Source organism: Taeniopygia guttata, chromosome Z (genome assembly GCF_048771995.1).
Source record: "Taeniopygia guttata chromosome Z, bTaeGut7.mat, whole genome shotgun sequence".
Taxonomy (NCBI): Eukaryota; Metazoa; Chordata; class Aves; order Passeriformes; family Estrildidae; genus Taeniopygia; species Taeniopygia guttata.
The window spans coordinates 65,086,710-65,102,477 of NC_133063.1; the positions used below are offsets into that span (position 1 = coordinate 65,086,710).

The 15,768-nt window shown below is 41.5% G+C and overlaps 1 protein-coding gene across 8 annotated transcripts in view; it reads left to right on the top strand.

Moving 5' to 3' along the window:
* AP3B1 (adaptor related protein complex 3 subunit beta 1) overlaps positions 1–15,768 on the top strand; it is a 155,358-nt gene that overhangs the window by 110,831 nt on the left and 28,759 nt on the right. For all 8 annotated transcript variants that reach the window (XR_003957143.4, XM_030258591.4, XM_072922672.1 and 5 more), the window contains one exon: positions 10,212–10,443. Coding sequence is in view for 7 of the 8 variants with exons in the window: in XM_030258591.4 (XP_030114451.1) it covers positions 10,212–10,443 (232 nt within the window). In the remaining variant the exon portion in view is untranslated. The remainder of the gene's footprint in view (positions 1–10,211; positions 10,444–15,768) is intronic.

The following is a 15,768-nucleotide window of genomic DNA, read 5'->3' on the forward strand; positions in this document are numbered from 1 at the left end:
CTTGTAGGCTAGCAGTACAAAGTGAAATGCAAGGACATTGCAGTTGTTAAAATGGGGTGACTTAGAATCTTTTAAATTATGTCAATGCAGATGCATTTTAATGTGCTCTAGAAGTTCTTGCTAATAGGAAGGGGATACCCTTCTTGCAGGAGGGGGATACCCTCCATCACCCACCTTCAAACACATGTGAAGGTTTTTTTTAAAAAAGTTGGTACACAACGTGCCATTTTGTTCTCAAATCAGAATAATTTGGAAATGTTTTCTGCCCTCTGAGCCACAGACGCTAGAGGATATTGGAGAGACAGAAAACTCTTTAAAAGGCTATTGAACAGCACTATGATTAAACGCTGTATCATCAGAGAGATGAGTTTTTGAAAGCTTGCTTTTTTCCGGACTTTCACCTTATTTTTATGAGCTTTTCTCCTGATGGCTTGATGAACAGGGCCTTGACATATTAAGATTTAAAATAGTAGTTCTAGAATCTTCATAATTTGTATTGATTTCTTTGAGGTTCATAAAAATTTTCATTTTTAACTTTTGTTCACTTGGATTAAAAAACATTTCCATCTTTATATGGTTGCAAGTGTTGGTTGTTGTTTGTAGTCCCTGACATCTATGTTTTTTATTTCAAAATTGTAGAAGAATGGAGGAAAGGTACATTTGTAAGAATTCTAAAATGTATCTTTCAGTTGCATGGTGTAATTTAGTAGTTCATGACTGCAAAAGTATGTTTAACTTTACTGTTATTACTTTGGAATGGTTTATGAAAAAATTTATAAAAATCATTCTACTGTTTACACTGAAGGACCTTTGTAACACCAGCACCATTAGAATGTATGCTTGCTATATGAATCATAAATTAGACCTGCTATGAAATACATTTGATACATTTGTGTACTAAAAGATGTTTTAAAATGCACTAAGTTTTAATAATGGTCATTGTTGCAGTCTTCCTACTGCTGCATTTATGCTCAGTGAGCTAACAATCTGTGGCAGTCTTAGACAATAGCAGCAGTCATACTTTACATGGGTAGGACCAAGATAATTGCAAAAATAGATGAGAGAAAGTTACCTACCTAATTTGCCATCAGTCATCCACATAGTTAAATGCCTTAACCGTGGCCACAGCTACTGCCTACGTTCAGTGTCTGTGTCTGTACAGTGGAGCCTTCATTAGAGACATCCATGGGGTGAGGTTTTTGACAGCAGCATGCTGTGCTTGGTGTTGCTTGCATTGTTCTGAGCAGTGTGGATGGGATAGAATGGTGTTTCTTCTTACAAGCGTGAAACGAAATGTTTTTATGAAGGATAGATATGTCATTTGACACCACAAATTTTGTTTCTTTAAAAATAGTGCTTTTAAATTTAGACAAATAAACTGAAGATAATTGGTTATAAATAAACTTCTTTGTTGGTTAACAGACTACTAACTAGTGCAGGATTTTTTTTTTCCTGCTTTTTAAGGATGGAAAACAAAGCTTAAGGAAAACAAAACACAGAAAAACTATGTTATCATGGCCTCAGGTAATTTTTTGCAGTCGAAGGACTATGGATTTGTTTAGGTTAAAATATTATGTGTATAATTAAATAAAACTTGGAGAAAATTGGCATGTCAATATCTTGTATAAGAGATGTAGTGTACTACACACAGAGATTCTTCTCCTGCATTGAAGAAGTGCTGATACAGATGTCCACGTGCAATGAGTCCAGTGCTTATTTCAGAATTTTGTCCTTGTGAGTGGTCTATTGTGCATTAGGATCATCCTGACAGAAGCCAGAATAACATGTTGCAGTCTTCAACAGCGGTGTAGTGAATGAAATTCAAATATAGTTGTATGAAGGTGACAAAGATGTAATTTGCATTTTGACATTCATAAATACCCATACTGGATTTTAAATATAGTGAATTAAAGGCAGAATTCACTTTGGCTTGTGGGTAATACTGTATAGAAGTGTTTCAATTAAATTATACACTTATCCCAACAGATTATGTCCTTTTTCTGGGGAAAAATTTGAGTGAGATGCTTTTGTTGAAAGGAACCAATATGCAGGAGTTGTTTTCATATAAATCTAACTGTAAGATTATACATTGTGGTCAGTAGGGTACAGTGTGTTTTCATTTTTGAGTACTGGCTGTTTGCCAAAATCAAGATAATATACTTGAAACCATTTGTAGGAACTTCTTGAAGTCATTTAGACTCAAAGCCAAAATCTCTATTAATCCTTCTCAGCAATGTCTACTATTGCAAATTCAGAGTTAGGATGCAAGGTGAGGCTGACACCTTACTCTGTTTTTCTAACTCCTGAACTACTTCAGGTAATCATAGAATCAAAGAATCATTGAGGTTGAAAAAGTCCATTGAGTCCAACTGCAAACCTAGCACTGCCAATGCCACCACTAAACCATATGCTGAAGTGTGGTTCTCAGACTTCACAGTTTAGTGGTCAGTGGAAGAATGGAATCACTAAATTGAAGTAAATGACTTGGTTTTGTATTGGGAGAATGCGTTTTTCTTCAAACACCTAATGACAAAGTGTTTCATGCTGCTTGATGAAAGTCTCACATATCCATCAGCCACCAGACTATCTGGTTTTCACCTCATGGAAGCATACATAGGACAAAAGAGTAAAAAATCTTGAGATCTCTCATACACAGATACAAATTTCACCAGTTGAAGTGTAGGAATTTTCTGTTAGTGTTCCTACAAAAAGAATTTTCTTTGGTATCTATTTAAGCCCTTTTTATAGTCCACTAATGATTGCAGCAGACCCTCTGGGGGAGAATGTGTATTTCTGAATTTATACCAAGGTTTGTATCCCATACTTATGTGACTGACTTTAGCCCTTTTCTTCATGCTTGTTTAATAACTTTAACTAATCATGACAATATTCCCATTTTGTTGCTAACAAACTTTTTTCTTATGTGGCATTTTAAAAGATTTTACTAATATTTTCATTTGATAATTCATATGATTCATTACACTCAGCAGAAGAAAAAGGTACCAAATCTCAAATAAAACCACGTGCTATTGTAATACAAAGCTTTAGGCTCTATTATTTATGCAAAATGCAAGCTGTCTCACTGGCCCCCAGTTACATAAAACAGGTGCACGCTCTGTTTTGAAAGTTCTTGATTAGTCTAGTATGGAATTACTGGAGTTTTCTACTGTTTGTGAACTCCAGGTTAAGGCCCAATTCTCGTTCCTTTATATCACATAGTCATAGCTCAAAGAGCAATACTTTCTATTGATATAGAGTAACTGCAATTCTGTCTTGTTGATTCTATTTTAAGAAAACCATTGGAAAAAATCTAAGGGGTATAAAAATATTAGAAAATAGTTAATTTAGTACTACTGAATATTTTGATAGTCTCTAGATTCACAGCTTATATCCATGAGCAGGTGGAAAGCCTGTGGGTAGGAGTCAGAGAGCGAGGCAGCAAAAGGAGCCTTTGGCTGGGGTCTGCTACAGCCGCCTGGCCAAGGGGAGCCCCTTGACCAAACCTTCCTGCTCCAGCACAGGAGGCATTGTGCCTGGGGGTTGTGTCCTGCAGGGGGATCTCAGCCACCCTAGCAGTTGTTGTAAAAGCAGCTTGGAGAGCTGTGGCAATGCAGGAGACTGCTGGAATGTGTGGAGGATAACTGCCTGAGCCAGGTGACAGACAGCCCTGCCAGAGGGAATGTGTTACAGGATCTGTAATTTGCAATGAAGTAGGGTGTGGGGATCAGATGAGATCCAGGAATGAAATGTGATAAGGGGGTAAGTGGGATTTCCCTGTGGTTACGGGTCCCCTTCATCGTGCCCTCCTGCTCTCCCTATTTTGCCTCCCCCTCTGTCTAATTGGAGAGATGTATTTGATGAGTGGACTGTTAGATGGTTAAGAAAGTGTTTGGATGGCCACATTCTGGAGAGTGGTGGTCAGCGTCTCAGAGTCCTGATGGACATCAGTGATAAAGTGGTGTCACTCAGGGACCAGTGTTATTTAGTATCTTCATTAATGACATAGACAATGGGATCAAATGCAGCCTCAGCAAATTTGTAGATGACACCAAGTGAAGTGGTGCAGTTACCACACCTGAAGGACAGGATGCCATCCAGAGGCAAATGGACAAGTTCTGGGAGAGAGCCCATGGGAATCTCATGCAGTTTATCAAGTCCAAGTGCAAGGTGCTGCGCCTGGGTCAGAACAACCCTGGCACCAGCACAGGCTGGGGATGGGCAGATCACATCAGCCCTGCCCAGAAGGACTTGGGGGTGCTGGGGATGAGAGGCTGGACATGACCCAGCCATGGGCACTCCCAGCCCAGAAAGCCACACGTGTCCTGGGCTGCATCCAGAGCAGGGTGGGCAGCAGGGCCAGGGAGGGGATTCTGCCCCTCTGCTCTGCTCTGCTGAGAGCCCACTGCAGTGCTGCATCAGCTCTGGGGTCCCAGCATGGGAAGGACATGGAACTGCTGGAGGGAGTCCAGAGGAGGCCACAAAGATGATCAGAGAGACGGAACACCTCTCCTATGAGAAAAGGCTGGAAAAGAGAAGGCTTTGGAGTGACTTAATTGCAGTCTCCTGGTACCTGAAGTGAGCCTGCAAAAAAGATGGAGAGACTTTTTACAAGAGCATGCAGTGACAGGACAATGGGGATGGATTCAAACTGAAAGAAGGCAGGTTTAGATTAGATATTGGGAAGAAATTCTGTTCTCTGAGGTTGGAGGCACTGGAACAGGTTGTCCAGTCAAGTTGTGAATACCCCAACCCTGGCAATGTTCAAGGCCAGGTTGGATGGAGCTCTCAGCAGCCTGACCTAGTGAAAGGTATGTCTGCCCATGGCAGGCACATTGGAACTTGATGATCTTTATGATCCCTTCCAACCCAAGCCATTTTATAATTACCTTGAACACTTGATTCTTCTTGAAAGGATGATTTGGGACCATACAAATATTACAGAAAAAAAAAAAAATAAAGGCAGAGAAACAATTCATTTTGGCAGCTTTACAGAGGTATACTATGGGCAGCATAATAAAAGTGATCTTTTGTTTGAGATACATCTCTGGGTGATTTAAAAATCAGTGGAATTTATCTGAGCAATTTTGGGTTTCATTTCTTTCGATTTTTATTTTTCTTGCAAGGTTTTGGAGACAAAGGTATTAATCTATCAATATCAAAATCAAGTAAGAATTTTGGAAACTCGTTTTGTAATGTATGAAATTGTCTGAATCCAGTAATGGTTTAACGATATGATTATTAATATGGTAACTTTCAGTTAGCCTCATTGACATGTTAATAATTACGAGAAGTGTGGAGTCTAAAAGAGGGGAGATAGGATGTATGCTTTTAGAAGGCATTTGGTAGAGCAGTTGGATGCACCTTTGGTGGAAAGTGTTTTCCAAAATTCAACATACGTCCTTGAATGTCTGTATGTCTAGATAAATTAGCCCAAATTAAATGACCGTATCCAGTTGCTTTTCTTCAGATTGTACAAAATAGGAGCTACTTTGATTTCTTGTTTGGTTTCCTTGCTCCCTGTTAGGGGGATTCTGTCATTGCTTTGGCAATCCATATTATTGTGACTTAGGTATGCTGTAATGTTGGGATTTCCAACATCTTCTTGAAATAATGCAGACTAGGATGATGACATTCTTTGCTTGCACTTTATTTTATCTTTTTTATGAATTAATAATTGTTTTTTCTAAGAGCTGTATAAGGGAGACATTGCCTGGTGATGGTAAGTAATATATAACTGGTAATTGAGCAAAAGACAGTATTTCCTGCCAGTAGTTGACTATTGTTTTTCTGGTTTTCCATCTTTCTCCTGATACTAGAAAATTATAGTTAAGTTGCTCTCATGGTTTCAGTTGAAAGATCATGTAAATGTGGCTAGACTGTGTGATAGCCCTTCTCCTGCTAGCTTTTGCAGAGTTACTGGAGCATAACCTCACTATGAGAGTGAGAGAGGTTATAGCTCTCACAGCTCAGTAGGTAATTCTTGGATTATGTCATGGATATTGCCAGCAGGAGGATTACTTGGATTAAAGTAACACCTACTTAGGTGTGAGGTTCAACTTAGTTATAGTCTACTGCTTTAACAGAATGTAAATTAGAAGAATAGAATTATAATTTTCATCATCCTTAGAAGCAAATATTTTTTTTCCAATAATACAGCTTTTATCCAAACATATATACATTCATGAGCTAGGATCAAGAATAAGTCTATGTTCATTATCGCAGGATTTTGAAACAAAGGAACAAGTACAAAAGAAAAGAAACAGAATTTTGTATCTGTAGTAGTAATAGTATTAATAGTAACACTGCTTCTTTAAGGTCCCTCCCAGTCCAAACCATTTTGATTCTTTGCGACTCTGTGGTACTTCGGACAGGAATGTATGACGGCCTCTCTTTTCAGTAGTAGGTTTAATAAACCATGTCGTGCTTTTTATTTTAAATAATTAGGGGAAATAGTTTTTTGCATCAGTGTGAGCTTAATTAATAAAGACTTACTGAGCTGGCAAAAAGAAACATGTTCATATTGGGAAGATTCAGTGGTTTGTAACTAGTTAGCTCAGTTGTAATAAAGAAAGTCACAACTGCTACTGTCAGTGCTGTTACACTTTTCCCCTTTTTCCCCATGATAAAGGAGTGGGGGCAAAACCCTAATGTTGCTCTTGTTCTTATACAAGAGCTAGTTTAAAAATACTTGCAGTTCTTTTGGGGTGATTAATTATCTTTTCAGCACATGCAGTCAGCCTTTCGGCTAGTCTGACTGGTACCAAGATAGTGTAACCATACAGTATCAGTGTAGTGTCCTTACATGTGGTTGCTTTCAGTCAAAATGAGGTGGGAGGGCAGTCAGTATTTTAATTTTTTTTACTGTCTTTCTAAACAGCTGTATAAAAAAAAGTTTTGCAAGTTTAATCTTAATAATCTAAACCCAAAAAAGCAGACATGCTCTGTCATAAAATAACTATTAGTGACTAGTTTGTATCCTATAAATCTAACTTGAGTTGATAATATGGTCCATTACCAGCTAACTGCACAGAGTATTTTTCATTTTACACTCTTCAGTTACTTTTTAGTGAAGTGTTAAAAAATATGAAGCTTTTCTCCTCTCTAAAATTGCACACTGTCTGTCTGTTATTAGGGAGATAACAGCTCTTATAAATGTTTCAGTAAGCGTTAAGTAGACAGTTATGTGCACTCTCATTCCACGCTTATTTGCTTACTGTAATAAACTGATAAAATATGTGTGGTTTGTCTCTGTGTATCTGCAGGCATCATGAGTCACATGGATTTCCTTTAGAAATAATGTTGTGTCTGCAGAATTGATTGGTTATTTTCATAAACCATCCAAAGGTACACAAACGACTTCTATTATTTAAACATATGCTGTGTAAGATTTGTAGGAGATTATCTCCTGGTTAGTAGATGCTTCTTGTTCTGTTAACTCTGTGTGGTTTTATTTTAATCCCAGAATGATTGCAGGTATCTGCCCCATGAGTTTTATCGCAACTGTATTAAAAATTTTAGAATTTAAACAAAAAACTGTTTACCAGACTGATGCAGATGTTAAATACATCACATTACAGTCACATCAGCCTTTGTCAGTTCAAAATCCTTACTAGCAAGTAGAGGTCTTGAAAACTCCAATTTTCCTGAATTAAATTGCTCTGTTCAACATACATATGTTTTATTTATTTATAGTACTGCCACATTAAATACAAGTGAAAATTAAGGTTCTGTACAAAGAAAGATGACTTAAACACATTGTTATTATTCTGATGGTCCTGTGTGTTTTTGCTGCTACATATAATATGATGTTGAAAATAAAAGTGAATGGGTTCACAAGCTTTTTATTACTGAAACAAGAAGTAATGCTGAAGGAGGCATTGGCATAGATTAAAATTTCTAAAAATTACAGAAAGGATTCAGTAAAATTTGAATCGGTATTACAATTTAACTATAGTGAGAGGTTTTTTCTCTATGTGTATGCATTTTACAGCAGCTCATCCTGGGTGCCATCATTCAGCACATGTAGGACAACCAGGGAATCTGGCCCAGCCAGCATGGGTTTGTAAAAGGCAAAGATCCAAAAGTCTGAGGCCAAAGGTGTGAGGTTCAACAAGGCCAGTGGTGGGTGCTGCCCTTGGGTCACAGCAACCCCAGGCAGTGCCACAGGCTGGGGCAAAATGGCTGGAAAGGACCTGGAGGTGCTGGTGACAGTGGCTGGAATGAGCCAGGGTGTGCCCAGGTGGCCAAGAAGGCCAATGGCATCCTGGCCTGGATCAGCAATGGTGTGGCCAGCAGGACCAGGGCAGGGATTGTCCCCCTGTACTGAGCACTGGTGAGGCCACACCTCAAATCTTGTGTTCAGTTTAGGGCTCCTCACTACAATAAGATCATTCTGGTGCTGGAGCAAGTCCACAGAAAAGCAGTGGAGCTGGGGAAGTGTCTGGAGTACAAGTCCAGTCAGGAACAGCTGAGGGAGCTGGAGGTATTTATCCTAGAGAAAAGAATGCTCAGGAGGGACCATATCACTCTACAGCTGTTTGAAAGGAGGGTGTAGCCAGGTGGGGGTTGGCCTCTTCTCCCAGGTAAATGATAGAACAAGAGGAAATGGCCTCCTGTTGTGGCAGGGAAGGTTTAGGTTAGGTATTAGGAAAAAATTTCTTCATTGAAAGAGTTATCAGGCATAGGAATGGACCTGCTAGGGAAGTGGTGGAATCATCATTCTTCTGAGTCTTCAGAAACCATGTGAGTGTGACACCTAGCAATATGGTTTACTGAAGATGGCAGGGCTGGGTAAACAGTTGGACACAAAACATAGATATCTTTTACAGCCTCAATGGCTCTGTGTTTCTGTATACCTACAGAACTTCTGAATACTTTTAATGTTTTCATTCCTATTAATAAATATTGTTAATAAAGCTAGCCTTAAGTTAGAACAGAGAAGCAAGTGTACTTCAAAATACTTTTGTTAACATGAATTAAACATAGATCTTGCACTTGTTAATGTAAAATTGGAGAATTATTTCATGAAATAACTTTTCTATTATGCATGTTCTCCTCAAAGTGAATTGAATATTAAAAGTTAGAGGCTAAGCTTAAACTTAAAAATAATTTTTAAATTCCATCTTAAAACTTGGGTTTTGTTCATTATTTGAGTAATGGTTTAAATAGCATGCTAATTTGACTGCTAATAACCTCTTACTGTTATTGTCTCTTTCTGTGTACCAATAAGATTTTCATTATTCAATGTATTTCTTTTATAATTTCCTGACAACTGAAGCTTTTTTCTTGAGAGTTTGACCGTGTCAGTTATTTCTAGAAAACTAAGCAGACTATTAATCTGTGAAAGTTTGGGACTTCTATTTAAAGATGTTTTTGAGTTTTCCGTAACTGTGAAGGTCCATGCAAATTATACCTTTTCCATTCATTTCATGTGAGTTGTAAGTTTCATCATGTGACAGGTCATTATTTTATAAATATAATTTGAAGTAACTCTGATCTTTCCTTAAAACCTGTGTAAAGAATTCAAATTCACTTGTGTTCATATTTCTGTGTACTCCTTACTTTTGAGCTCATTATTTCCTTGTCAGTGGTATCTGGGATTATGTTTGCAAATGGAATCTCTTTTTTTTATGCTATTTCTGCAGGATAGAACTGACTGAAACATCCTTGGGATTTTTCTTTTTGTTTCTAGCAGCAAGACTATTTAAGAAGTGTCAGCATCTTTCTGCTCTATATAACTATGTTTTTACTATTCCACCAGTGTAATTGTTAGACAACAATTTTTGTGGTTTTAACAGGAGAAACAGAAGACAATTTCTCAATATACTTTCACCTCACACAATGAGCTTGGGAATACCCTTGAATTCTGATGCACAGGAGGTCTCTTGCTGGAAAAAACATAACTATTTAACTGTAATTCTTAAAAAACGTGGTAATTTAATAGCTAACTGTAAAGCTAAAAAATTGAAATGAGGTTTATAGTGGAAAGTGAGACAGATATGATAAAGGTATTATCAGCACCAGAAATTGTTTTAGGCTCTTTATCTGATATCTATTACAGCAATTTGCTTATGTATTTCACATGTTTCTGGTTCACTAAAATTCCAGCTCAAAAGCAGGTGCTCTAACTGAGTGAAAAATGCAGTATTCAATTGTCATTTTTACTGTTCCTGACTTACAGCATTTGCCAACTATTGTGTTATACTTTACAGGTCACTATGCAAGTCTCTGTGCCAACAAAAACACATGAACTGCTTCATCGAATGAGTGGGAAAGGCTTAGCAGCTCATTATCACTTCTCACGACAGCCAGGCATTTTTGGTGATCGTATGGTACCTGTGCAAGTGACTGTAACAAATACAACTGATCAGAAGATAGAGAATATTCACATTGGAGAGAAGAAATTACCTCCAGGCATGAGGATGCATGAGTTTAATCCAATAGGTAACCATATCACTATGTTAAAAAAATCAGGTTCTTAATCTTCAGCAAAATTTCAAATACAGGAAAGTTGTTTTGCATAGTTATATATATACTCATATATGTATGTGTGTCGGGGAGGGTAGATATATATCTACACAGACACTCATCAACTATCGACTTGTTAGGACCAAATCTTTCTGCATCCCTACAAACTTTGATTCTCTTAGTGTCTTATTGTAGACTGGCTATTATGGGCATCTATTAAAAAGGAGGTTTTGATTTTATATTTCCAATTATTTTCTTACTAAGCTTTAAGTGAAGTTAAATGTATGATTGATATTGGTGGCTCAGAGCATTGTCATTTTTCCCTTGTGAGCTTATGGCAGTTGTTGCCTTTATGAAAGACAACCAGGAGCCTGGTTCAGATGGCAGCACGGCGGCCTGGTCTCGTCCAAGCCACTCGGGCTAATCAACACACGCAGATACCAATATGGCAGACGGTTGAAAAGCGTTTATTATCCTATTTCGTGGGTTTATATAGGTTTAGGAGTCTTTGCTACGTCAGAGGGGGGTTTGGGGTCTCGGAGGATAGTGGGTAGTGGAATTTTACCAGGACAGGTGTGGCTACATTCTTTTCTGACTCCTGGGGTTAGCAGATAAGCAGGGGAGAGAGAGGGGGGAAGGGGTCTGTCTTTCCGTGACATCTCGGTAATCTTCCGCTCCGCCTGTCCCTATCTACCACACCTCCCCCCTCCTTATCATATACAAAATGAGGTAGTTGTAGATAGAGGCATTGGAGTGAGGTACAGACTTGTAACTTGTTAAGGAAAGGGTGGTTTAGTAGATCAGGGTAGATTTTTTAAGGCAGGTGCTGAAGGCTTTAGCTACTGACTGTGTTTGCAGTTTTTTGGTTTATAGCATTTGTTGGTGGCCTACGAACAGAATGTTTGCCCTTTCCAGACGGGCTTGAACAAACGAGACTAGTTTGTTCAGCAGGCATGGTCCTATGGTGATAGCCAAAAGCAGTATTGCCAGTGGACCTACCAGGGCGGAAATTAAAGTGGTGAGCCAAGGTGATTGATTGAACCAGGATTCAAACCAGCTCTGCTGGGTCTCCCTGTCTCTCTTTCTCTGAGCCAGTCTGTCTCGGAGTTCTGCCATGGAGTCTTTAACGACTCCTGTATGATCTGCATAAAAGCAGCATTTTTCCTTCAACGCCGCACACAATCCTCCCTGCTGCATAAATAAAAGGTCAAGTCCTCGCTTATTTTGTAAAACTACTTCTGAAAGTGAAGAGACTGATTTCTCTAGATAGGAGATGGATTTCTCGATCCTCTGCAGGTCCTCATCGATGGTCATTTGCAGCTGGGAGAGTCCGTGTTGCTGGGTTGCGATGGCTGAGACGCCCGTGGCGGTGTCAGCTGCTCCTAAGCCGAGCAGCATTGCGATAGTTATACCTGTGATGATTTTCTTTTTGTGGAGTCTGTTAGGTTCTTCGAGAAGATGGTATATTTTTTCGTCTGAGTGATGTAGGACCTTAGAAACAATCAGAACTTGAACACAGAAGTTGATAGACTTATTAAACTTGGTAAGGAATATATAAGGATTCACCCTGGGTTTTTGGCAAACTTACATTTTAAATGTGGATGGGACTATTTATTTATTGGTCTTCTGTGGGGAGTGTTTTACTTGCACTGGTGGGGGACACTGGCTGTGGAGTAATTGAAGGGGGTATTTAAAGCAATGATTTTGTAGAAAAAGGGGGTTTAATATTATAGCAAAATTAATATGGGTTAGTTAGGTTTGATTTGGTTTCATTTAGGGTTAGTAAAATAGCTTCTAAACAGGCTGGCTATATGGAACACGAAGGATGGGGTATTTATTATGGTGACTTTTTTGAGCACTTTGTTACTTGTTGCACGACTCACTTAAATAGCTGATGAGGGTAGTGGCCTGGGCTAGCTTGTTTCTTTGGCTACAAGCTTGTAACAGTAAAATTGCATGAAGAAAGACACTGTGCATGTTTGGATCTTACCACCGTGGGATTTTCAGGTGTTGTCTGGCAGTTTGGTGGTCTGTTATCTCTTTCTGGAGCAGGGGTGTGTGTGTCACTGGGATGGTTCACAAGCATGCCCTGCAAACAGAACTTATAGCTTCTCATTAGTTTTGTTTTGAGGGTCAGGTTTGGTTGGTAGCAGTGGTGTGCAGCAGTGGCTCTTATGGTCTCACTACATGGGGGTTCTGATTGCCACAGAGGCAGCACGTCCCCCACATCCCCGGGGGCTTTCTCTCCACTTTCATAGCCAGGGCTACCCCGGGGTCCCGTATCGGGGGCATCTCTTGCTGACCCTGCGGCACGCGCGCCGCTTGCGGTGGGAGGGGGCTGGGTTCGTCCGCGCGCTCCCCCCCCGCCCGCGCGCTCCCCCCCCCGCCCGCGCGCTCCCGCCGGCTCGGAGAGGTCGGTAGAGCTGTTGCCAGGCTCCGCGCCGGAAATGAAATGCCAGCGTACTTCCGGGGCTCCGCGCCGTTTTGTTCGGCCCCGGGCTCGCTCCACCCTGCGGGGGAGGGGCCGCTCCCGCCCCCCCGGCTCGCCGCGCCCCCTGCGGGGGGTGGTTTTTCCCTTATATGGTGGCGGCTCCTGGCGCGGCTGCCGATTGGCTCTGTGCCCCGAGCCGCTCTCCGCCCCTTTCTCCCGCGCGCGCGCATTTCTGAGATCGCGCGGTGTCCGAGTTTTCGCGCCGGGACCGCCCGGGCTCCGCCCCCCTCCGCGGCATTCGGCGCCATTTTCAAAGTGACCGCATGGCCGCGCGGCCGGGGATTCTCCCCGAGCCGCGGCCCCTGCGACTCCGGTCTCTCCCGCCGGCTCTCGCCAAGAGCGCCCCGCGCGCGGCTGCGCCTTTGACCGCGGATCTCTGACCGGCGGCAGGACGGATTGGGAAGCGGCGGCTTCTCGGGGTTTTTCTGCGGCGGGGTTTTCGCGGGGGTTTTTCGCGGTGGGGGTGTCCCGGGGGTTTTCTGCGGCGGGGGCGTCCCGGGGGGCTTGTGCGGCGGGGTTCGGCGCTGCTCCGCTCGGCGCGCCGGCGGGGAAGCAGCACGGAGCCGCGGGCGGGCTTGGGTTCTGGCGGGAGCGGAGTCGCGCTGCTCGGAGCGCGCTCCGGCGGGGTCGGGGCCGCGCCGCTTGAAACGCGCCGCTCCGGCGGCAGCGCTGCTTCTGCCGGGCTGGGCTGGGCTCAGCTCTGCGGCGGGGCCAGGCTGCGCTCTGATCCGGGGAAGGGGTTGTCGCGCTGAGTTCTCTCGGGTCTCCGGTCCCGGGTGGACCCTCCTCAGGGACGGTCTGCGCTTTCGCCCCCCCCCCGAGCTCGGGTTTGACTAATAAACACGTGCGCGCTGCATTCTGCGTCTTTTGTTTTTCTATTGCTTTGCGCGGGGTTTCTTTTACCTTGCCCCGTGCCGTAACGCTTTCGCCTGAGGATTTTGCCTCTCCGGCTAGTGTGGCTGTATACTGTTCCCATATTCCCAGATGCATGGCATCCACTGAGCATTCGGCTGCTCCAAGCCCAGGCAGCATTGCTATAGCAAGATAAAAGTTCCTGAGCTTAAACGCGATATTCCATTGCCTCATACTTACGACCCATGCGACGCTGCCTATGACGCTCGCGGGTCCGGGGACGTCTCCCCTACGCCTGGGTACGGTCCGACCGTCCTGGCCGCTGCTTCTGTCCAGGTGAAACCCGTCAGCCGGGCAAATTTTTCTTCTTTTGTCCCGGGTTTTCGGCACCAGTATGTTGCCTTTATGAAAGACAACCAGGAGCCTGGTTCAGATGGCAGCACGGCGGCCTGGTCTCGTCCAAGCCACTCGGGCTAATCAACACACGCAGATACCAATATGGCAGACGGTTGAAAAGCGTTTATTATCCTATTTCGTGGGTTTATATAGGTTTAGGAGTCTTTGCTACGTCAGAGGGGGGTTTGGGGTCTCGGAGGATAGTGGGTAGTGGAATTTTACCAGGACAGGTGTGGCTACATTCTTTTCTGACTCCTGGGGTTAGCAGATAAGCAGGGGAGAGAGAGGGGGGAAGGGGTCTGTCTTTCCGTGACATCTCGGTAATCTTCCGCTCCGCCTGTCCCTATCTACCACAGGCAGTAGAGTGGAAGTATATGTTTTAGTTCAGCTTGTGTCTGCCATAGTTCCAAATTGTATCTACTTAGATTAGATAGAAAGCAATGTGTAGTCAGACCTGATCTAAATTGTTTTACTTTTTACTTTCTAATCAGGATGGTTTTTTGCTGTGGAAAATTTCTGTGGAAAAGAGTATAACACTTTAGAAAGAACATAGATTACAGCAAGTTCTTTTCAAGAGTAATACCTATGTACACAATCTGCTTACTTTTCTCAGCAGTTCTTTATTTTAGGACATTGTGGTGTAGTCAGAAGGAGCAGAAGCATCTCTGTTTCATAATACAAATTCTTCTCCTTCAATGAGCTACATTATTATGTGAATATGTACCATGATAAAAGAATACAGGAACATGTTCTTAAAGTGCAACAGTGAACTAAAGAGTATTCTTTTTTTTAACTAGCTAAAATGTTTGTATTACATGGCTCTAAACTATTGAAATAATTTTTCTAACATAGAAAAGATTATGCAGATTTAAACCAAACAACTAGAAAAGCAGTTGTCCAGTGCTATGGTTTATTTCAGAGTTAAAATTAGTAATAATAACTTTTTGCATCTTGGTAATGATACATATGTGATCAAGGCAGTTACTTTTAGAAATCTATTAGTTTTGGGTTTTTTTAAGTGAACATTTTGCTGCTTATTCCTCAAAATAAATCCAACTCAGAATTGAAATGTCAAGTTTTGCCCATGAGCTTTATTTTATATCACTACCTGTAAACAATTGAAGAAATAAAGCACAAAAGCTTACAAGTAGAAATCTAGTAATACTATAAATCAGATCAGGAGATACTGTACCCACAACAACAGTCAATAAACAGTAACATTCACTTGTTTCACATAAAAACAAGGGGGGAAAAGAGTGGAATTAATAAATTATCCACTTTGGGTTCCTTGAGCTTCACAAAACAATCCTACTGAGTAAGGTATTTATTTCCCTGAGAAAGACAACGTGGTATTTGTCCTGAAAAGCTGTTGGTTTCTTCTGCAGAAAATCAGTTCTGTAGTTCTTCCCAAAATGTTCTTTTTCTTGCTTGAATGCAAATTTTCTGTATCCTTTGTCATTTTGTGTAGAACTAAGCCTATATACCCTGTTCTTAATACATTTTGTGTTTCCAGTGTTCGGAAAACATATCCTACAATTTACCTAGCAGACCTGACAGAAGAT